We start from the raw sequence: 25,159 nt of genomic DNA, 5'->3' as shown, positions 1-25,159 counted from the left end.
GAATTGGATCATGAGAAAAAAAACGTTAAAAATGGACAGACCAGGGTTTTTTTTTTATTCTTAGCTCTGGTACCCCCCTAAAAGGGGTCAAGCAGAACCATTTGAATTACAAACTTCAAAGCGGTCCATGCCAGGATGCTACTGATAAAGTTTCGTGTAATTCTGACACCTAGTATCAGAAAAGGTGCTTAAGCATAAAATGTTGACGCAATTTAGACAAGCTAAAAAAGAAAGATGAAGAAAAAGATGAACATACAAGAAATATTAGAATGATTATGAAACTGGTGATAATGATGATAAAGCTGTGTGCGCATTACCTACTGTGGCAGTGCTTTGAGATGAAAGTGAAAAGGATCATCAGCATCATCATCTTGCACAAAGAGCAAATGATAATGATGATAATGGCTGAAAGGATGATAATGATAACAATAATGGTAACGGCTGAAATGAGGATAATGATGACAATGACTGAAATGATGATTTTGATGTTTGCAAAGAAGGAAGAAGAAAAGGCTATATAGCGATACTGCTAACATTTCAGAGGAACAGATCCACGCAAAACCAGATAACCTAATAGATACAAGCTTGGCGACAGAGAGGTGGCCAATCACTACTGAACCAGACAAATAAGCAGCTATTAAAAATACATCAAACCTTCATCTGAATATTCAGCTTCAAAAACATGTTGTAATTTTATTCAACTTTAAATTTCTATCATTATCTATTTTGTAGTGGTAGCAGGTGTGGGGTAGACCTGGGAGCCAGATATAATAAGAAATGCACCTGGTTTTATCAAGTGGTTTTCATTCAACATTTTTATATATCCTGGGAAGAACCAGTTTCTTTGCCTCACTGTATGCTTTTTATTGTTATCTGATCTTAATTTGTATCACTTTTTATTCTTCAATATGTGTGGTGGTTCTTTAAAATATGGATATTCGAGACAATTTCTATATTAAGGTAGCGGACCTGTAATGATGAGCAGTAATTTCAGTTTGAAATAAGTATTCTAGGTGTATGATTTCATCATTTTCAAGGAAGAAACAGAAAGTCAATTGACTGTAACCACTGCAGAATGTCAAAGAAGGATGCAAAGGATATGTTTTCGCAGAAAAATTGCCAAGTTTCATTACAGGTCCACTACCTTAATTAACAAGGTTTTGTATCTAATAATGCATGAATGAAACTTTAGAAACACATTAAGAAGGAAAAAGACACCTGCTTATTATATAGCATATTTTGTGGCTTGTGCACAAAATTAATGGTGATAAAATGCATTCGTATACAGATACATATTAAAGCAGCCAAGTGCTTTAACGTAAAACAATGAAGTCAACAAATATAAATAAGAATATATCATTTGAAACTTAGAATAATTTGATAACTTTTCAGGTCATAACTGCATATAGATGTATAACAACCACGAAAATTAAAACCAAATTCTTTCAAACAGAGTTCAAACTGAATACACTCAGTGTATCGAATATCCACAAAAACCAAAATTAATCAACTACAATCTTTCTAAAAAAATTATCTCTTTTCACAATTTCATACCCATTAAACAAACCATTGAACAAAACCGTTTTTAGCAGGCATAAGACCACTATGGAGTTTCATTTAATCGATAGTACTTCTCAAATGTCAATAGGAAATTAAATGGGCATTTCTTGTCCTACAGTATGATTTGAGTTTCATTAAGAACCAGCCTAATTCATCAAGCCAGGCTTTCAATAAAAATTGTACTGTTATTTTATGACATCAGCAGGAATGGTGGAACAATCAATGAAGATTGTATTTCTATTCTGTGATATTCACTCCCTATCTCTACTGTGACAGTTATTAGTTCTGTGAAACTACTGTGTCATTATTAATATCAACAAATGTTTTGTGCTTCATTTCCTTTTTTTCTGAAGAGCGGTCCGGTTATCTTCAATTCAAACGTTTTGCCGTCTTTAAACACAAGAGGCCCAAAGGGGCCTAAGTCGCTCACCTAAATAGAACCTTAACCATCTGACCCTAAAATGGGCCAAACACCCAAAACTGAACACATTTATGTGAGGACCTTATACTGATGCCACAGATCAGGTTTGATGAAGATCTGCTGTGCCATTTTTCATTTGAACTTCACTTGAAAATATCTAATTGTAATAAGAGCTATATTATGGTATACTAAGTACAGACAGGAAAGAGTAACAAGGAGACATTAATGTTCTCCATGATGAGTGCACAAAAGTCAAAGATTTCTGAAATAAATTCTTGAACTGCTGAAATTTGTTGGAAAGCTGTCTGAAATTAATTCTAAAATTACTGACATTTGTATGAAAGCTGTCTAAAGTAAATTCTGAAATTGCTGAAATTTGTTGGAAAGCTGTCTGAACCAAATTACTTGTTGGAAATCCATCTGTAATAAATTCTGAAACCTCTGAAATTTGTTGGAAAGCTGTTGGTTGCTTGCATAATGGTTGCCAATCATGGTTAATAAACTGTAGATTCGTAACATATGGTTAATAAACAGTAGATTCGTAACATATATACATGTATTTCTGGAAAATGGCATTCGACACAAATCCAAACAAACAAATATTTACAACATGACATCACTACACTACAAGGGACCTTTTCACCTATCTCATAAATATGATAAAGTCATCATGTAGGCGGGCAGTGTAACATAGCTTCAAAACATACAAAACCATCCTGTTTAAAGTCTGTACAATAAAATAAAGATTTAATGGTAACAAAGTCAATGGTGGTGGCAATAAATTCTTGTTAACTCAACTACTCCAGGCTAATCTTTTATCTTTAAAAAAAACTAATTCAATTTCGGCTCTGAAGCACATGGGTAAAATTATCCTCTTATCCCAGAGTCGGCACTGCCTCAAATGTAATTGGAAAACAGCATGGTCAATTAATCAAATCAAATACACAAGCTAGTTGGAATGTTCGGTGCCTATAATTTCTTTTAGCTTTCTCATAATGACATTGTATGTGAGGTACTGTCAATGATATAAATCTTTCTTCCTTTGTGTCCATATTTCATGGGAAAATGTAAAAAGAGTAGGTGATTTCAGTCTCAAGGCCCCTAACAAGCTTCTCCTGGTAAAAATCCTCAAGAAACTCCTCGAAAACCACAGAAATATAATGTATTGATGATGAATATTTCGCTATAACTCTGTACTGTCAAATTACTGGAAAATATCGTATTTCACAGAGAAAACATTTCACCCCAAAATAATAATACTAAGAATCACCAAGGTTTATATTAAATTTAGCTTTGACTAGGGATGACCTCCAGACTGATTGTCTTTTGCACAGTGCGACAGTAACATCAAAATACTTGTAGAACTAGAGCTGCTGTTGAGAAAAGCGCATGTCTCCCACAACTGCCTAATCATTTAGTGAGGTGGTTCCGATCAGTAATTTTTGGGAGGTCTGGATGGTTTGGGTGAATGGTTCCGATCAGTAATTTTTGGGAGGTCTGGGTGGTTTGGATGAATGTGTCCGATCAGTAATTCAAGGGCCATAATTCAAAAGTGACTGGGCCGATTTGGCTAGTTATCGAACCTGGCCAAGACTTATTGGCAAACACATTTTGTTCAAGTTTGGTGAAGATCGGATGAGAAATGTTCGACTAAAAGTGCAGACAAGATTTGTGACAGACGGACAGACACACACACACACAGAGGAGTAAATCAATGTCTCCCACACCACTGTGTGGTGGGACACATAATTATGATCTCCCTTTGGTACTGAAAACAACACTTGCCACTTTCTGCAAAACAGTCATCAAGTTTTCAATTTTTATTGCTACTTTTAATGATATACTTATCTCTTTTGTCTCTTATACAATGGCCAAACGGACTCTAGTTAGGAACTAGTTTTTTCCCTTCCTTTTCAAAGTATTATTTATTGCTTATTCAAATTGTTTAAAACTAGAGCTACTTTGAGAAAGCGCATGTCTCCACAACTGCTAATCATCTAAACACTAAGTCAGTGTTTTATAACTGTTTAGTCAAACAATATACTTTGAAGAGTAAAATGGCTGATTTCAGTAATTCAAGGGCATAATTCTGAATTTGCCTATGCCAATTTGTTAGTTATCGAACTGGGAGAGGAATTATGGTCATACACATTTGTTTAAGTCGTGAAGATCGGATGAGAAATATCGAGTTTAGAGTGCAGACAAGTGTAAAAGGCTGATTTTTGGTAATTCAAGGGCATAATTCGTAAGTGCTGAGTCGATTTGGCTACTTATTGAACTTGGCCGAGACACATTTTGTTCAAGTTTGGTGAGATCGCATGTGAATGTTGACTTAGAGTGCAGACAAGATGAATGGTTTTGGTGCATGTTTGAGATGAAGACTTCAGCATTTTTATGAGTCTAGGTGATTCATTATTATTTTATAGGTATAATTCGAAGACCCTGGCGATTTGGCTAGTTATCGAACTTGCCAAGGTCTTATTGGCTAACACATTTGTTCAAGTTTGGGAGATCGGAAAAAAATGTTTGACTTGGAGTGGGGACAAGAGGGAATGGTTTTTGTGCATGTTTGAGAATGAAATTCAGCATTTTATGAGTCTAGGTGATCATTGTTATTGTCAAGGGCATAATCAGAAGTGTCTTAACCGATTTGGCTAGTTATCGAACTTGGCAGGTTTATCTGAAAACACTATTTGTTCGAGTTTGGTGAAGATCGGGTACGAAATGTTTGACTTAAGTGCAGACAAGTGAATGTTTTGGTGCATGTTGAGAATGAAGACTTCAGCATTTTTATGCATCTAGGTGATATAAATTTGTCAAGGCCATAATCTGAAGTGTCTGGCGATTTAGCTAGTTATCGAACTTGGCTGAGGTCTATGGTCAAACACATTTTGTTCGAGTTTGGTGAAGATCGGATGAGAAACATTCGACTTAGAGTACAGACAAGATGAATGTTTTTGGTGCATTTTGAGAATGAAGACTTCAGCATTTTTATGCATTAGGCGATTCATAATTATGTCAAGGGCCATAATTCCGAAGTGCTTGGCGATTTAGCTAGTTATCGAACTGCTGGGTCTTATGGTCCAACACTTTTGTCAGTTTGGTGAAGATCAGATGAGAAATATCCAATTAGAGTGCGGACAAGCTTTGTGACAGACACACACACAGACAGACACACAGACTGGAGTAAATCAATATGTTTCCCACACCACTGTGTGGTGGGAGACATAACTACAAACCAAAGAACAGAGTTTCTATTTCAATATGGGATTTCAACATCCTCCAGTGCTGCACTATTGTTTTTTTTTAAGTATTTACTAGCTAGGCGCTGTGAACATTCTGTATTAATTGCATAAAACCTGTACAATACTGACATAAAGGCACATCTACAGATATATCTTTATGCGCAATGTAACAGGTGGAAACTTGCTTTGCTAATCATGATTTCTTGAAAGAAATATGCTTGTATTCACCATTCCTTTTATGCACATGACAATGATGCTGACTTTGAAATGTTGTATTGTTTTGTGTGTATATGCAGAAGCAGTGGTTCCAAAACAGTGGAGGATCACAGGAAAGGTGGATAAAAAGAACAGAATGACAACATTTTCGCAGTTACTGGTGAAGTTTTCAATTTTAATCTCACTTTTAACTAGAAACAACAAGTGTGATAGGAGCTTACATTATGTTCTTTTCAAGCCACATAACCCACCCGCTTAGCTCAGTAGGGAAAGCGCAGATCTACCGATCGCAGGGTCGGGAGTGGGGGGGCGGGTGGGGGCGCATCACAGTGTTCTCTGTGACGATTTGATAAAAGACATTTTGTCTATAATCATTCGTCCTCTATCTCTGATTCATGTGGGGAAGTTGGCAGTTACTTGTGGAGAACAGGTTTGTATACTGGTACAGAATCCATGAACACTGGTTAGGTTAGCTGCCTCTGATTCATGTGGGGAAGTTGGCAGTTACTTGAGGAGAACAGGTTTGTACTGGTACAGAATCCAGGAACACTGCCTGCCATACTGTTGAAAAAACGACGTTAACCCAAAACAAACAAATCCAGCCACATAACACTTTTTCAGTGCGATCTCTGCTACTGTTAAAAGACTGATGAGAGTCTGAATGAAATCAAATGTACCGTATTTTCCCGTATTAAGGCCCCCCCTCTAATTAACGCCCCCCACCCGTTTTGGAGGGGAAAAAAGTCAACAAGAATGAAAAAAAAAATCACCTACCTCATTTTTATAAGTCAACATAATAAGTAATTTACAGTATGTATCCAATGTATTAAGAAATAAACACACTTTTAAACAGTCCATGTACCGTAAATCCAAAACGTTTATACTAAGTACGGTACGTATCCAATCATCAAATAGAAAATTAAATGGTAAATCCATTTTTGATTTGTTTTTGCACCACCCGCGCACAAGCTTCCTGTCGACTTTAAACAAATTTGCGGCAAAGTGTTAACCTTTTCTTCGGCAATTTTAATAACTTTTAATTTAAAAGCTGGCACATAAGCAGCGTGTCAAACCACTGGCATTGTGTATTGCTACCCAAATGTACTATGGAAAATATTATCGGAGTACACAGCTGTTTGGGTATGATGACGTAATGTGTAATGTCGCGAGCGTGTCACGGAATACATGAGGTACCGTATTTAAATGCATAATTTTAAGACACACTGCATTAAATTGGATGCCAAATAATTATGTTTTGGGGGAATTAAACAACACAGAAACACTTTACAGTTGGTTTGAACGATGTTTTTAAGTTTTGTAAAAATTTTCATTTTTTATTTTTTTACCTCAAATGAACGCCCCCTCTTTGGAAAATGTAACGCCCCCGGGGGCTTATATTCGGGAAAATACGGTATACTTGTTTTCTGTCAAAGTAAATCAAACATAAACTAAAGCTGCTTTTGAGAAAAGCGCATGTCTCCCACCAAAGGGGTCCGGCACATGAGTGGATTAAATTTAATGGCTTATATTTGAGTCCTAGAGCAATAATTATGTAAAAAATCATACTAATATAACTACTCCATAGACAAGGGTTTTTACCCCGCTGAAGCTATGTTTTCAACTACTTTCTTTACATGGCCAGGAAAAAAATATTATCAGCTATTTTCCCATTCAAACATTGCATTCAGTTATTCAAATGAATCAACTTTTAAAATTACCTCAACATATTTTCATATATTTATCTGTTTTTCGACAATTCGACATCATACCGTAGAATACACAGAGCGAATGCGAAGTCTAACAACATCGCGTAACAACATATCAAGCTATACGCAGTCAGTAAAAACAACATTCTAGACCTTCCGCAGATAAAGCAACCATTGCAATACAAATGGTGAATAAAAACAATAATCTAACCAGCAAAATTCAATTCCTGTAAAGCCAAGGTTGTCTCCAACACCTTATTATTTTTATTTGATCAAAGTAGCTGTCAAATTACAAATCACGCGACTCTGGAAAAACCCGCAATACAAATAGTCGCCGATTGGTCAGGTAAAAATAGTGAGCCAATCAGAGCGCATATGTGCAAACATATGACGTACGAAGCAAAATGGTAGCGGTTAGATATTTTAGAAAGAAAAAAGTTTGAAACAAGGATTATGGCCGATATTGGTGCTATGTAAATACAACTTTGGCGGTTAGTTTGTAGTTTTTAGTTAAAACTCATATTGCAATGGTTGTTTTGTCCGCGAATGGTCCAGAACGTTGATTTTACTGACTGCTTATATCTTTATTCGTTGTTACGCGATGTTGTTAGACTTCAGATTCGCTCTGTGTATTGTTCGGTATGATGTCGAATTGTCGAAAAACAGATAAATATATGAAAATATGTTGCGGTAATTTTAAAAGTTGATTTATTTGAATAACTGAATGCAATGTTTGAATGGGAAAATAGTGATTATATTTTTTTCCTGGCCATGTAAAGAAAGTAGTTGAAAACATAGCTTCAGCGGGGTAAAAACCCTTGTCTATGGAGTAGTTATATTAGTATGATTTTTTACATAATTATTGCTCTAGGACTCAAATATAAGCCATTAAACTTAATCCACTCATGTGCCGGACCCCTTTGTCTCCCACAACTGACAAATCATCTGAATAGTAGTACATGCACCAAGACCTCAACTGCCTTTTCAGACTTTGAGTGCTCTGATTATCAAAAACAAGTTTCAAGGGCCATAATTCGGAAGTGCCTGGGCTGATTTGGCTAGTTATCGAACTTGGCCGAGGACTTATTGGCAAACACATTTTGTTCAAGTTTGGTGAAGATCGGATGCGAAATGTTCGACTTAAGAGTGCAGACAAGCTTTGTGACAGACACCTGACACACACACAGACAGGAGTAAATCAATATGTCTCCCACACCACTGTGTGGTGGGAGACATAATTATCTTTTGTCAAAGTATCTACTATGAAAACATATTTAACTCTCATGGAGACTGATAATCTGGCATGACACCAAAAGTTATTTTTAGACTAGCTGGCTCTAATTTCATGTCACAAGCCAAAATCATGACACTAGTCATGATTGTGCCTGGACCACAAATTAAACATGTCTATACATAGCTTAAGGCTGCCTTTAGTTACTAACCTGAAAAATGTCCCCGCTTTGACGTTAGTAGATCTTGCACCACTCCTAGATAGGGCATTGCTTATAATTAATCTATCCCACATTACTGTGTATTATCAGGATTTTTCCTTCCTTTATATATATGTAACTATATTCCAGTTCATGAATGTATTACACACATTTTCATCATAATACTTTGACATTCCGGTTTACTCCCTTTATCGAATAAACTGTGAGAAATAGTCAGTTTGTATTAAACCTAGGAACATCAGGTATCAACCAGAATACCTGTCAAAATATTCAACCACATCCTTGAAAATTTTATCAAATTACATTAACATAAATTTCAATAAAAATTCCATGCAACAGTAAAAAGTAATTAATCAATTCTATCTGATAAACTATGAAATGTTTTGTTGCCATAATATATAAACATGTAGCTTTTTTTGAAGGCACTGAATCTAATCAGTCAGTAACAATGTGCAATAAATTCTACAATCTACATGTTACAATGTATTCTACGTGATTATTCATTATTTAATTCCTATATTCCTTGCATACGTTTCATGCTTTTTTCTAAACATAGTACATTCTCCGAACGTATATGTGGGAAGCTTGTAATGACCTCGGATTATGATGTAGATCAACATTCACCACATAACACACAGCTATAACACAACACTGTCCTCTTGTTTCCTATAATTTACTCCAGGTGAATACAAATATAAGCTCAACACACATACTAATATGTTACCAACTTGCTGCACTCACTCCTCCTCCTATGATTTGTACACAATATTGACATAAACTCAATTATCCGAAACACATCCTGTACGTGTTTAAATTCCATTAAAACACTATCTTAACCAATCTGCCCAAAGTCAAACATTATCTTTCATCATTATTATGAACTGCACTTATTAAATTTCAAAATGTAAATATTTTTTTTGTTTCGAAAAAATTGAAAACATCCCTGTATATTCACACTGTATCAAGTTCTTTGTGACCAAAAATAATAAAACCACCAATCCGAAAACTATAAAAGGTCATCCAATACTGACTCGGGGAATCTACCGTAGGACTATAATGAACGCTTACGTTACTTCAAGCACGTTTTATCAATCTTAAATCTCAACATTACTGTATTAAATAAACGAAGGAATTCAACAAAAAGCCAATTACTCCGAGTTTAAAGGCAAGTCTATCAATATTTTTACAAAAGTAAAATGCACTTGAAGTCTACAGATAAAAAGATTTATATATGTATGTGTGCTCCTCTAAATGTAATAAAGGTGTCAAAACTCGTCCACTTTCTCATGTATTTCAGCGATGACACATCTATAACAAAGCACTTAAATGAAATAACAAAACAAATTAAATGTTACATTATAATTATTTCATTCATGAAATAAGGGCTTTCACCACAAAAGACAGGAAAACAATAAAACACATTTTATTCCCTTTGTGACATGACCAATTAATTACCATTTGTTGCAATTAAGGTCAGTGGAACAGTGTGGAACAGAGCAGTAACTTAAAACAGTACTGTAACTGTCATTAAAATTCCTTGATGATTTCTACATAGTTAAAATGGGGAAGGCGGGTGGGTGTTTGTGTGTGTGTGTGTGGGGGGGGGGGGGGGGGGGGGGGGGGGAGGCCTGGGTCGCGCATATACTATACTTAATATTTATCTGCAAACTCAGCCCAGGGACCAACTCAACACAAAAACTGAAGTTGAGTTTTACAAAACACAATTAACTATAATAGTCATACAGGAGATGAAATTATCTTAATTGTTCTTACAGCTTCATTTCATTACATTCACAAGGTATATATTCTACCAGCAAGATAACATTAACATTAAGACAGCAGACCACTTACATGCATCAAATTGGAACAATATTGGTGTAAAATCTTGTCAGTTTTCTTAAAGTTCACCCAGACTGACATTTCCACTCAGACATCATTGATTTTACTATAGTAAATCTATTTATCAGTCTCTACATTTCCTTATTGGTTCTAGATGACTGATCTATTTCAGTGTAACAGCCACCTTCTGTACTTGTTTTTTGTGTGAAAGAAACTTTTTTACAAAATGCTTTTAAAAAATTAACCTTTACCCTCATAAATTTCTAAAATGGACCGGTCCATCATTCAATTTGGGCAGTACCATTCACTATTCAAAGGTTGTTTACTGAAAATTTACTGACTGAGTAGCAAACAGTGCAGACCATGATCTGCCTGCCCATACAGAGCAGGCTAATCTTGTTCTGCACTGGTCGCAAAGGCAAACTCACTTGCTGCCAGCAGAAGGTTAATTCTTTACTTATAATTTTAACTAAGCTTATAAGTAATCTTGACTATCACAAGAAAATAAGTTTCAAGTTTGTTAATTAATTTTATAGAGAACAATTTCCAGATGATGTGCTGCTACTTTCTACAGGGTCAAAGAGGTGACTGTGAACAGATTCAAACTACATTATCTCAATCGAATGGCAAGTATGACAGGGGGGTTTTTTTTGCTACTTTTTTTTCTTCCTTTGCGTGTTTTTGAATTTCAAATATTTCTGAGCAGCACAAACCAATTTTCTGTTTGAGAAACAAGAAACAATTTGATTCACAGATACTTGGTACTGATAGTCATTTAACTGAGTTACTTCCCTTTTTTCCTAATGCACCATTTGCACATCAATGTAACAACAGAATTTGTTATCCCAAAAGTTGAGAAGCATACTTTATTGGATCCAGAGTTTCTAGCAAGTTTGATTTGATTTCCTTATCTATTACATCCTTATTTGGAAGTGATAAATTGACCAGTTGACTCATACCAAATATATATCATAAATACAGATTTTAAAGTTTCCCACTAAATGCATGGACATGAAGATGAATAAAAAAAAAACTTTTTTCATAGTAAACCCCAGTACATATGTACTTATGCAAATGAAAGTTTTATTTTATAAACTCATGACATAATATCAATTAAATTGAGAAGGAATTAAATCAGGTGCTGAATGATGTATGCAAATTTTAAACAAAGTGGGATTTTGTATAGCTATGATAAATATTGGCCCATCCAGCATATTTCAAATATCTCCCAGCAACAATGCTGTATATTACATGTCATAAACAAATGCAGTAGTCCTGAGTGGTAACACTGTCTGGCTAGAAAACCAGGAGTCATGAGTTCGAGTTGCTGCTTCTCCCACTAAAATTACGATCACTGGCGTAAGAGTCCAGTGTATGGACAAGTTACACTTGGCACGCAAATGAACCAGGGATTGGAGCTTCTTCTGTATCTTGTACTATGGAGGAGTTTCCCAGGTGGGTTTCCCGTGGCAACTTACAAACAAACCAGCAAAAGTTATCTGACATAATGTTGTATCTTTTTTCAAAACTTTCTTTCACAGATTTATTGAAATATCAATCCTACAAGAGGTCAAAAGGTTCAAGTCCCAGCTTGTCTGGCCATTAATTAAGTTGAATGAAATCTGTCCTGAAGAAAATAGTTCTCAATAAGATCTATAATTAGGAAGCTATTAAATTTTAATGACATCCTGTCCGAAAATTTTTACATGTCCTATGTAGCTACCTTAATTAGGCTGTACAATAATAATTTATATGATTTACAGGTTTTGACTGATTCAACATAACAAAGTCAGCAATAAATTACAGAAAATAAGATTTTTTTTCATAAATAAAAAATAAGACACAATAAAATACATATTTGACATTGAGACTATATAGAAGGAAACTGAAAATCAGCATAAAATTTTGAATTTTCTGCACCATCAGGCATGTAAGAGGCTAATTTACTGTTTTTGATCTTCAATCACTCCAAAAATATATCTTTTTGTGAGTTTTGTAAGTTTTCAAAGTTTTAAAAGAGACTTTACTTTCAATTGGTATCGGGGGTCTTTTACAAGGTATCAGTCATTTATCACATGAGGTCACAGTTTTCAATTAAAGAAATAGACAATCCATCAAAAAGTGTTAATAAAACCAATGTTTAAGAATATCTGAAAGAAACTCAAAACTACCAGTTTTTTTCATAAGGGGATCGGAAAACTATTTTATTTTACCAATTGAAAATGAAATAACTATTTATGGCGGCAGGGAAATGTCAACTTGCTGTGTTATTTATCACAAGAAAATCAATTCTTAAATGTGAATGAAACATGAAAAACAGTCATCAAGCAAGCATTAACTACTAAAACAGCACTGTGATACGAAATTAGGTAGACACTGCATTACACTGTACATTTACTAACTTCTACCCAGGAAAAAATTACTTGAATACTTAATATCCAGATTTCTTTTTTTTGATCAAAGTATTGCAAAAGTTCAACATGATTTACTTAAATGCCATCGATAAAACCATCATCATCAGCAGCAGCAGCAGGAAAATCATCATCATCACAATCATCATCATCATCACAATCATCATCATCATGCTTTGAAGGCAATCCTAGTACATGTAATATATAATAAGAATTGACCAACAGCACACAGACCACTTGTCTAGCGGGTCTCGACCACTTGTCTAGCGAGTCTCATGTGACAAGACCTATCCTCCCTACTTGCATATTCCACTCTTTATTTGCCCATCCCAGCCAAATGAGCATGGCTATTAACAATCTACATGAGTGGGTGTCAAATCATTATTTTTCAGGATGGAACTCTCATATCAATTTTGTTTCCATAAAAGAGGGGGATATCTTTTTTTTTGTTCCCTGTAAGGTATCAAATATTCTTGCGACATTTTACTCCTACTGGTATGGCACTTCCACAACATCTGTAAACAAAATCTGCAATCAATACAGAACTTGGTGAGGATTTTATCAGTACATGCAATCCAAGCATTAGCCATTATACAATAAGAGTGGAGATCAAAGGCACTGCTAAATTTCCAGGATTCATTTTATAACTATGCCTCCTTTTAGGTAATAAATTGTAACTGTTATCAAATGAATAAATCTGTGATAAAATGATAAATAATTAATGCATCAGCTCTTCAATAAGCCATTCAATAAGTTTATTAGAATTATCAACTGTAGGTGGGAAGGGGAGTGAAAGAAATTTCTGTATCAATTTGTGATAGGTTGTGGTGTATATTATTATAATTTTAAACTGTAAACTGACACATTGCGGAGAGTCTGGCACACAGTAATTCAAGATTAACTCTCTAAGCCTAACCATTACCCCAATATTCTGACAAGATTTTACTTTCACCAGGATTCTACACCAATAATGACCTGTTCTCAAGTAACTGACTACTTCTTCACATGACTCAGAGGTGGAGGATGAATAACATTGCAAACATAACTTATAATAATTAGTTAACCTAACAAGTTCTTTTTGGATTCTGCGCCAGTACTGGCTTGTTCTCCACAAGTAACTGATAACTTCTCCACATCACTCAGGGGTGAAGGATTAATAACATTATATTGTGCAGCTGATTTTGGCCAAATCATCATGGTAACCAACACTTCGCTTCCAGGGATTGAACTTTTGATCTATAGATTGATAGTCCTGTGCTCTACCTACTGACAAGGTAAAATTTTGCAACCTTGAAGATCCCGATACAATGGCTATAAATAGAACCCTATAAGACAATACAAACAATTGATGAAATAATTAAAAGCCTTTGTGTGTGTATCCCAAACAATCTCTTTCCTATATGGAGACAGATATTAATAAAAGGATCAGCTGTGACTCAGATCTTAAGATTTATTACATGGATATGCTTCCCATAGATCAAAAACACATTATGGGATTGTAGTGTCTGGGAGAAATGTATAAAGAAGAATTGTTCTTGTTAAAGATTTGTGGACTGAAAGGATTGATTAATTGTGCTGCTGCTTTTTTTATTATCTTTCTGCTGGTTGCAATGGTCAGTTAACAAAGACAAATTAATGTCTGGAGACCAGTCTAAGAGCTTCGCTATCTGATTGGTGGATCATAAGCTGGGTTTTGAAATTGACCAATAGCAAAGCTGCATTCTCAGGCTGATATACTAACTATGTTATAACCTTAGAATCTGAAGAGCATTACCTTGAGAGGACAGAAATGTGCTTATATATAAATTATTAAATGACTCCCACCTAAAAATACCAAATTTCTGAAAGTCAATTTTGCTGTGGCATTTCAAATTTAAACTACATTACTGGTGAAAGCATTGCTCTCATAAATTAATCTCAAATGGACATTCTAATCATTAAAACGTAATATATCAAGCCAAGAATGCCAGAATAACATATGAATATTCCCAATCCATTGTGCAGTAGAAAGCTACCAAATAAAAACATTTGCATGACATATCAGCACTCTCTGTAATATGTATTTCATAATTATAAAATAAATGCAAAACTTGTGTTGTTAATTTCTTTTTCCTACCTCCATTTTTTTCAGTAACATTCATGCTTATGTAGAAATTGTAATGCAATTAAAATAGTAAAACTGTGTTTAGACACAGCGATCAATATCATCATGAAATCACTTTTTTGCCCCTTGACAACAACTTGATACTAGATTTTAAAACATCATATCTTGTTTCAAGCATTTTTTTGTATAAAAATACTACAAGGATTTCCACTTTACGATAACTGTTTGGCTCGCTAATGACTTACATCGAAAGCAGTGGCCGTGACTTCGACTGGCATAATGCTTCCCTGTGCTTTGTATGTTTTGTCAACAATTTACAGCTGAGTCACCTTGTGTCAAACCAAATCAAAATTAGGCACTTAAAGAAAATTATTACTTCATATCTAATGATCAACATTAATTAACCTTTAGCCTGCTGGTGGCAAGTGATTTTGCCTTTGCGACCAGTGCAGACCAAGATCAGCCTGCACATTCGTACAGGCTCAATATGCACCATGCGCTATTCAATCAGTAAATTTTCAGCAAACACCCCTTTGAATAAGTGGTACTGCCCAAATTGGATGATGAACCAGTCCATTTTAGAAATTTAGCAGGGTACAGGTTAATAATCTAACGAATATTAAATTTTTTTTTACTTAAACCAATCAAGGAAAGTATTATCCAATTACCAGTAATTTCCCCAAAGGTAACTGAATGGAAATTAATAGTGTTTTAATAATGTTTTTTTTTTCTTTCTAATATTGCAAACAGATGCTACAAAGATGAAAATCTGATAACTACCATATTTAGATTACTCAACCTGCAAATTATACAGAAATGATAAACCAATATCTCGTTATTTGACAGCTAAACTATTTTAAATCAATTTAATGCATTCTAATCAAATTCTATAGCCCTAGGTCCAATATATTTTTCATACTAAGACTTGACTGCGTGGCCTGCAATCTCTAAAAAACAATTTTTTTTGAGAACTGCTGGAAGTATGTTTCTTTCTTTGTTGTTTTCAGGTTTAAAAAAGCCTTGCTTTAAAAAAAGACAGTATTCAAAGCACAAATGACATCACCATTACTCATCCAATACCCTTTAATCTGCTACCCCTAAAATAACACTGTAAAGCAGTGTCCTATTGTTGCGCAAATGAAAAAGAAAAAAAAAACTACATTAAACAGTGGATTCTGTTGATTTATTTAAAAGTTTGATTCAATGTATCACACTATTCATTAAAGTTTAACTTTAGAAGTTAACATAATCCCTCAGGGTATTAAACCTTTACAACACTGTCTGCTCTTTAATGAGTTCTACCACATAAATAACACCATAAACTTTGAAAAAATTGACATTTATAAGGAAAATTCACTTTCACCTGGTCCATCATTTCTACAGCTAGCTTATCCATGTTTAATGTGGCTTATAAAAAGTTCAAAGATTTTTCACCAAAAATCTACAGGAGCCATGAATGCAGTAGACATATTTTGTCTTGGGTTATCTATAATTATGCTGTGACATAAAATGGATATTTTTCTTTCACTAAAGACGCAACTTCAACCTGACCTGACCGAGACAACTGCCAAATATAATAGTCAACAAATTCAGAAACTATCTAATAGACACATGTTGCCAAGTTTGTGCTAACTAGTAACAGTTTTGCAACAGCTTGTCCATTCTTCAAGTTACAGAATTTAATTCCCAGTTTGTAACTGTTTTAGAAGATGTGGATTTCCATGAATTTACATATATGGGGAAGGGTGGGTTGGGGTTGTTTAACAATCATACACATAGACAATGCCCCCTCCCCCTCCCTACAACCCCCTAAATTCATCCAGCGGTGGGGGTGGAGTGTACAAGCATAAAGTTCTGTACCCTATATCTCTAAAATGCAGAAGTTGAATCTGACTAAGAAGATACATAAATCTCAAGTTAAAATAAACTAGAGCTATCACTAAAGGTGATGAATGTACCCCCAGCATGCACTGACACAGTACATTGCAATTTGACGCATATAAGATAGCATAATTATGTGGACTGTATGTATATAGACTGTATGTATACAGTATAGTAACAAAAAACAAAGTCCCATAACTATGCAGAATATTTATCTAAAATAATGTAACATGCACCATGCACAACTAGGGTTGGTACTGATCACTTGTGTGAAGTTTCATTAAATTGTGTGCAAGGGTTTGGTAGATTAGGCACGCACAAGATTGCATATGCAGACTGTATGTACATAGTATGTTAACTAGAAACAAAGTCCCATAACTCTGCAATTTTTGTCGCTGAAAGAACCTAACATGCCCCATGCACAACTACTGTTGTTACTGATCACTTGTGTGAAGTTTCATTAAATTGTGTCAAGGGGATGAGGAGAGATGGTGTGCACAAGATTGTGTTTATGTACATGTATATAGTATAGTAACAAAAAAACAAAGTCCAATAACTCTGCAAATTTTTTTTTAAAAGAACCTAACATGCCCCATGCACAACTACTGTTGGTACTGATCACTTGTGTGAAGTTTCATTAAATTGTGTCAAGGGGATGAGGAGAGATGGTGTGCACAAGATTGTGTCTATGTATATAGTATAGTAACAACAAGAGCTGTCTCTGTAGGATGACACATGCCCCCGATGGCACTTTGAATGAATAGTTATGGCCGATGTTAGAGTTTAGGACCTTTGACCTACAGAGCTGGGTCTTGCGCGCGACACATCGTCTTACTGTGTCACACATTCATGCATAGTTATTTTAAAATCCATGCATGAATGACAAAGATATGGACCGGACATGCCCATCAATGCACTATCATGAAAAATGATCTTTAATGTCTAAGTGTGACCTTGACCTTTGAGCTACGGACCTGGGTCTTGCGTGTGACACGTCGTCTTACTGTGGTACACATTCATGCCAAGTTATTTGAAAATCCATCCATCGATGACAAAGATATGGACCGGACACGCCCATCAATGCACTATCCTTTAACATCTAAGTGTGACCTTGACCTTTGAGCTACGAACCTGGGTTTTGCGCAGGACACGTCGTCTTACTGTGGTACACATTAATGCCAAGTTATTTGAAAATCCATCCATCGATGACTAAGATATGGACCGGACACGCCAATCAATGCACTATCCTTTAACGTCTAAGTGTGACCTTGACCTTTGAGCTACGGACCTGGGTCTTGCGCACTGCACGTCGTCTTACTGTGGTACACATTCATGCCAAGTTATTTGAAAATCCATCCATCGATGACAAAGATATGGACCGGACACGAAAATTGCGGACAGACCGACAGACTGACAGACCGACAGACGGTTCAAAAACTATATGCCTCCCTTCGGGGGCATAAAAAAACAAAGTCCTATAACTCTGCAAATTTTTTTCCTGAAAAAACCTAACATGCCCCATGCACAACTACTGTTGGTACTGATCACTTGTGTGAAGTTTCATTAAATTGTGTCAAGGGGATGAGGAGAGATGGTGCGCACAAGATTGCGTCTATGGACAGACAGACAGACAACCTGAAACCAGTATACCCCCTTACAACTTTGTTGTCGGGGGGTACAAAAAAAGTTTCAAACAAGAGCTGTCTCCATAGGATGACACATGCCCCCGATGGCACTTTGAATGAATATATGGTTATGGCCGATGTTAGAGTTTAGGACCTTTGACCTACGGAACTGGGTCTTGCGCGCGACACGTCCTCTTACTGTGTCACACATTCATGCGTAGATATTTTAAAATCCATGCATGAATGACAAAGATATGGACCAGACACGTCTATCAATGCACTATCATGAAAAAATGACCTTTAACGTCTAAGTGTGACCTTGACCTTTGAGCTACGGACCTGGGTCTTGCGGGAGACAAGTCGTCTTACTGTGGTACACATTCATGCCAAGTTATTTGAAAATCCATCCATCGATGACAAAGATATGGACTGGACACGAAAATTGCGGACAGACACACCGACGGACCGACAGACGGTTCAAAAACTATATGCCTCCCTTCGGGGGCATAAAAATCTGTTTAAACACAAATGTGTTGAAAACAAACATTTTCTCATCAAGTGATAGCATATCATTCATTTTTCATTTTTTTTTTTATTCTGTTGATTTAAATCTTTCATGACAGATTAATCAAAATTCCTAAAATCAATTTTCTCTTTGCATTCTGAGAAATACTTAAGGCACCCCCAGCTTTATAAAATGATATGTGAAACTGAAGCAAAACCACAGTTTCTTATCATTTTTCCAAGTATTTCATCAAGCTTAGTGCAACAGTTATGCATATAATTCTTAAAAACAAATATCAGTATATCACTTAATATTTTATCTTAATGGTTACAAGTGTCCATTAAGTCTGAAAACTAAGTAGATTTGTAATAAAAATGCATAAAGTTTGTTTGTATGCACCTGGGTTACAGGCAACATGTATAAATATATATGGCAGGCTTAAGGTTAAAGAAGACCTTTTTAACTTATTCTTCACAGGTGTTTGACAACTTCACCACGTTTCAAGGGTGAGAGATACACTTATTTCACAACTTGTCTTCAAAGAACAGCTAGCTGAAATTAACCTGGAAACCTTGAACTTTGTAGTCCAAGGTAACAACACAGGACAGTTGACAAAACTACCCCAGAGCAGTCGACTGAACCTCGCAACCCCAGGCTTTTTAGTAAACAACTGACCAAACCTTCAAACCCCTTGACATTTAGCGTAGGTAACAGCTTACCTAAAGCCTCACAACCTTACAGGGTTTTTTTTTAATGCAACATTTGACTAAACCTCACAATCCCAGGCTTTTAGCACTTCAGAATACTAGGTAACAGCTTGCGACTCTGGAAATAAAGACTAGAAAACCACACTAAAATGTATACTGAATAATGGAACATTATTAAAACTGAACAAGATGGACAACATTTGCCTTTGCGATTAAATAAATAAAGGATAGATGTTTTTAAAGATAACTTCTAAAATGCAAATATTATTCTCCTTTGATCCATTGAACAGTCTGACACAAAAAACATCAGTCCCATGATAAATGAACCAAATAACAATGAAGTAAATGAAAATGAACCTGAAATTCTTAACAGTCTTCAAGTTTATAAATTAATTTACTAATGATAGGGTAATAAATTGGGAGTTTATGATGATGATGATGATGATGATGATGATGATAACAGTACTGAAGATGATAATATTAAGAAAGAAAAGTTTATCGACAAGTCAATAGCAATAGAAAGCAGAAGCTGCTGCTGTATAAGGTGATAATACTAATGATGATGATGATGATGATGATGATATAACATCACTGATGATGATAAAAAATGAAAGTTTATGATAAGTCAATGACAACAGAAGGCAGAAGAAGCTGACAACAGTTGTGCTGCTGCTGCTGTTTATGGTGATGATAATGCTGCTGCTGCTGCTAATGATGATGATGAAGAAGATGATAATGATGATGATGATGATGATGATGATGATGATGATGATGAAGATTACAAGAATGATAACAATGATATCAGTGCTCATGGAGAAAAAGAGAAAAAAATAATACAAAAGAAAGTTGTGATGTACTGATGGACACTGTAAATCTTTGGTGGGATACAAAAAATACACAGTGGAGTTAAATGCCAGAATTTAGAACACTAAGAAACACAATAGAAATTTTCTTTAAATGTCATAATCACTGAAGCAATTTATTTTAATGAATTATTAAAAATCTGTGACAAACAGACATACTATTGCAGTGGGAAAATGTTTAGGGAATGTAACAATTTCAAGATATGAGCTTAAATATGTTTACAATCTCTGGGCCTTCAATCAATCTACATGACAAGTGCATGTTTCTTATCAACCAGTAAAAACATGCAATTACTCATGTCTGAAGATTTCGTTTAACGGGAACCATCATGGCAGCGTAATAAACATAAAAACGTAAAACTTCTGCCCAGCAACTAATACCTTTCACATTTTTTAATGTTTTTCATTTATCATCTAAGGACTTAACCATGAACTTTAAATATCAACAGTAGTGAGGTCACCAAACAATGTTTATTTACATCATAGTATATGAAAACAGAAACATACCCCTGGCTCTCGGTATCCTCTGATGTCTTGGCAGTTGTGTCTGTGCCCAAAGGTGGCACCTGAAACAGGGATAATACATCCTGAGTGATTTTTTTCACATTTTTCACGTTATTTCCCTTAAAATCTGTTAACCATAACATTTTCTCCTTTCAATAATCATTCAAATGGAATAATCCAATGATTCAATATGTGTGTCTGACAGAATCTAGACAAGTCCATTTTACTCCTGAGGATAGGCAGGTTTCATAATCAAACGAAATACACACAATAAAACCACAGATCATGACCAGCAGAAAAATACGTATTATTGCACTTGTTTCAAACATATTTTGACAGTTTACACGAGTTTACAAGTTTACCCACTCTCTTTACCAGTTATTCGCTGAATTCCACTCTCAAGTTATGTAAATAGAAAATCAAATACTTGTCTGCTAGGATAAAGAATGGCCATGTATTTTATTGGATTTTCTTTATAGTACGCCTGTTCTTTATCAAGGCAAGTAGCTATCAAGTTATCACCCAGTCAACTTGTTTTTGGTTAAACACATTTTGAATGCCTTCGTATCCATAGAAAAAATTTAATGTTGTTATAAAATGGTATTCAATCTCTGCTAAAATGTACTCAAGCAGTGTCTCTAACAATGACTGGGTTCAGACCAAATCTAATTAAGTATCAAGTAATTTCACATGGTTTTTAACAACACTGTTAATCGTACCCTCTCTTTCGAATTCCAATATGCGAAAGAATTTTAAAATATTCAACTGGAGATAACATTAATTTAAATTATATTGCATACATTACAGTAGCATATTCTGATACAAATTTAACCATTACCCTGCTAAATTTCTATAATGAACTTGTCCATATTTCAATTTGGACAGTACTATTAACTGTCAAAAGGGGTGCTTACCAAAAAGATACTGACTGAATTGCGAACAGTGCAGATCATGATCAGACTGCACAGATGTGCAGGCAGATAATGATCTACACTGGTCGCAAAGGCAGAATCAATCGTGTCCAGCATGATAACGGTTAATGACAAATGATTCAACTCCCATGTATGAAAAGATTAAAAAGGAACGCTTTATTGAATTACAAAGTCTATCATTTTGCTGAAGTACTGCCATTGTACTTTATCTAAAGGTTTTATTATCTACCTTCAGGATTTTCGCGAGACAGATATTGAGGAAATCGAGATTACCTTCTATGATCATCTGTAACACAGAGCAACATATAAACTATTACATTAAATTAATTTTATTTAATTGACACTCCCTTTCAATGTGAAAATAAGAAGGGGTCAAAAGTTAACAAAGCTGTTTTCAAACAGGGCAAAAAGAGATACAAACTTATGTCAGAGTCAAACCCGGATTTACTAGTAAATTATTCTACACATTCCAAAATAGATGTTAAACACAAAGCCGTCTGAGCAAAATCTATTTATAGGACACTTAGAAGAAAATTAAGTAAACCTTAAAAACTTATTATATTACAAGTCAATACCTTTTTATATGACTCAAAATTACAAGAAAAGGGTTTTTTTTAATGACTTAAAGCATGGAAAACCCATGTTAAGGAGTGTTGTAATTCAATTAGTCACGCAGTTCTTATTTTATAGTTAACTATGATGCTACTTTATAAGGGTAAAAAACTTATCTGTACTTTCTATTCTGCCCTTTAGACAGTTTTTAAGTAACTATAAATGTAAAGCATTCTTTATGTACTTTTAAACATAATGCAACCATTATGTAACCATAAATATATTGCATTCTTTATGTTCTGTAAAAGCACATATTTTCGAAGAGTCATCGAGAGGTTCAGTATTCACGAATTTGTAAAAATGGTATCCTACTTGAATTTGAATAATACTAATGGTGAATATTTACACGAGGATTAATTTTCGTGATATGTAGAGCCTTGCGAGTATAGCGAAATTTAAACCTTCACAAAAATTCTGCTTTTACAGTAATCATAAACATAATGCAGTCTTTTTTTTTTTTTCTTTTTTTTTTGTTTTGGGTTTAACGCCGTTTTTCAACAGTATTTCAGTCATGTAACGGCGGGCAGTTAACCTATAACCAGTGTTCCTGGATTCTGTGATTCTGTACCAGAACAAGCCTGTTCTCCCCAAGTAACTGCCAACTTCCCCACATAAATTATCAGAGGTGGAGGACGAATGAATTCAGACACAATGTCTTTTATCAAATCGTCGCGGAGAACATACGCCCCAGCTGGGGATCAAACTCGCGACCCCGCAATCTGTAGACTAACGCTCTCCCTACTGAGCTAAGCGGGCGGGCAATGCAGTCTTTATCAAATTATGTATATAATAACTGAAATGCTTCAGTTTTACCTCATTGTCTCTAATTCTCCATTAAAATGACGAAATATTTACACCAGATGTAAAGTTTGTAAGGATTATGGAAAGTGCAGACAGGCGTTTCCTAACAATTCATTAAGCATATTTAATGCTTGCAATAAAAATCTTCTTCAGACCAAGTTTGAGCAAAATATAACACTTAATACATTTTGCTGAAGAGATGGCAAGAGACCTTGCATTCTTTGATTTGCGCAGTACCAGTACCAACCAGTTCTAGACTGATAAGCGACACATTCCACACTTGCAACAGTGGTGGAGAACTAAAGATTAGCTACATTAATTATTACACATTATTCCAAATTTCTACACATATTACATTTTTATAAATTTCAACAGAAAGTACATTATTACCAATTTCTATAAAGCGTACAGTATTATGAATTTCTACGTAGAACACATTATTCTAAATTTCTACAGAGCCTACATTGTTATTAATTTCTGCAATGTAAATAATTCTCAATTTCTACATATAGAGCATACATTACTGCAAATTAACGAGAATTTCTATAGGGAATACATACATATAACAAATCTCTACATGGAACATAATATTAAATATAAATTAATTTTTCAGTTTTCTACAAAGAAACCCTTTAATGTCACACTGTATTCTGAAATTTCCCAACACCTGGATACAACTGCAATAAACAGCTTTCACCTTTGACATTAATTTTTCAAAATATATACCACTTCCCTCCTCCAGGCACTAGTCAAAGATAAATGAAATAGTACAGAATATAATGAGAGAGGTTTTAATCAATACTATATTAATTTTCATACTAATCAACCGCCGCACCTTGCAATACCATAATCCGTCACTTTTCTATCTGATGGCAAGTTCCCTAGGGACGGCTGTTTCAGGTTCTGTAACTTTTTGTTACATTTATCATGATTTAAAGCATTATTTCTCAAAAATCTATAAACACTCTGAAATCTATAGACATACTGATGTCTACTTTTATCTGGTGACCTTCCCTAGAATTAAACCAGTGGGATTTATTCTTCATAATGACATTTCAGGACTTTGGACATCATGTAAAATGTCACTGGCTTCTTAATAGGAATGTTTGGGAAATGTCAGGTTATTTTTGGAAAAATTATGAATCTGAGAATACAAATGTCTGGTTCAGTGATCTAAGAATATGGAGTAGAGGCACAGTGAAGAACTAACCCAGAGGATGCATGTTTGAATCCAGCTAAAAACAAAATCTTCAACAACAGTACTGAACAGCCCCTCAATTGTCAAATAATAATTTATCTCTAATAAACATGCTTCTTTCGTAATTTTGATTACCCTCCCTCCCCCCCCGCCACCACACACACCCACCCACCCACCCTACAATCCTCTTTTGACAAGCCGAGTGGCTAGGAGAAGAATTGTGATGAATGGTAGAATGTTGAAAGAAGATTTTTGCTGTCAAAATTGCAGGAAATTTTACTGAAATCAAACTAAATTTGATGCCTTTAAAAAATCTCCACATAACAAGTATAAACAAGGGAACAGCCTACCGGTGCCATAGCTCGTCTTCAAGTGCTTGAAAATATCTAAGGAAAGAGTTATAGTTAAGATTTTCTAAGTACAAAAGGGGCCATAATTCTGACAAAATGCATATCAGAGTTATGGTTCTTGGCCTACTAAGTCAACTAATGATGATAAACAAGTGTGTAAAGCTTCAAAGCTGTAGCTCTTATAGTTTTTGAGAAATGGTGACCTAAACAAAAATATTAACCAATAAA

The 25,159-nt window shown here is 35.0% G+C and overlaps 1 protein-coding gene across 2 annotated transcripts in view; it reads right to left on the bottom strand.

The window, feature by feature from the left end:
* LOC123557315 (AF4/FMR2 family member 4-like) overlaps positions 1–25,159 on the bottom strand; it is a 132,608-nt gene that overhangs the window by 51,684 nt on the left and 55,765 nt on the right. For both annotated transcript variants that reach the window (XM_045348726.2, XM_045348727.2), the window contains exon 9: positions 21,042–21,100. In XM_045348726.2, coding sequence (XP_045204661.2) covers positions 21,042–21,100 — 59 coding nt within the window. The remainder of the gene's footprint in view (positions 1–21,041; positions 21,101–25,159) is intronic.

The sequence above is a fragment of the Mercenaria mercenaria genome, chromosome 5, assembly GCF_021730395.1.
Source record: "Mercenaria mercenaria strain notata chromosome 5, MADL_Memer_1, whole genome shotgun sequence".
In the NCBI taxonomy this organism is placed as follows: Eukaryota; Metazoa; Mollusca; class Bivalvia; order Venerida; family Veneridae; genus Mercenaria; species Mercenaria mercenaria.
The sequence above is the reverse complement of the archived record's forward strand: the minus strand, read 5'-3'. Positions and strand labels throughout refer to the sequence as shown.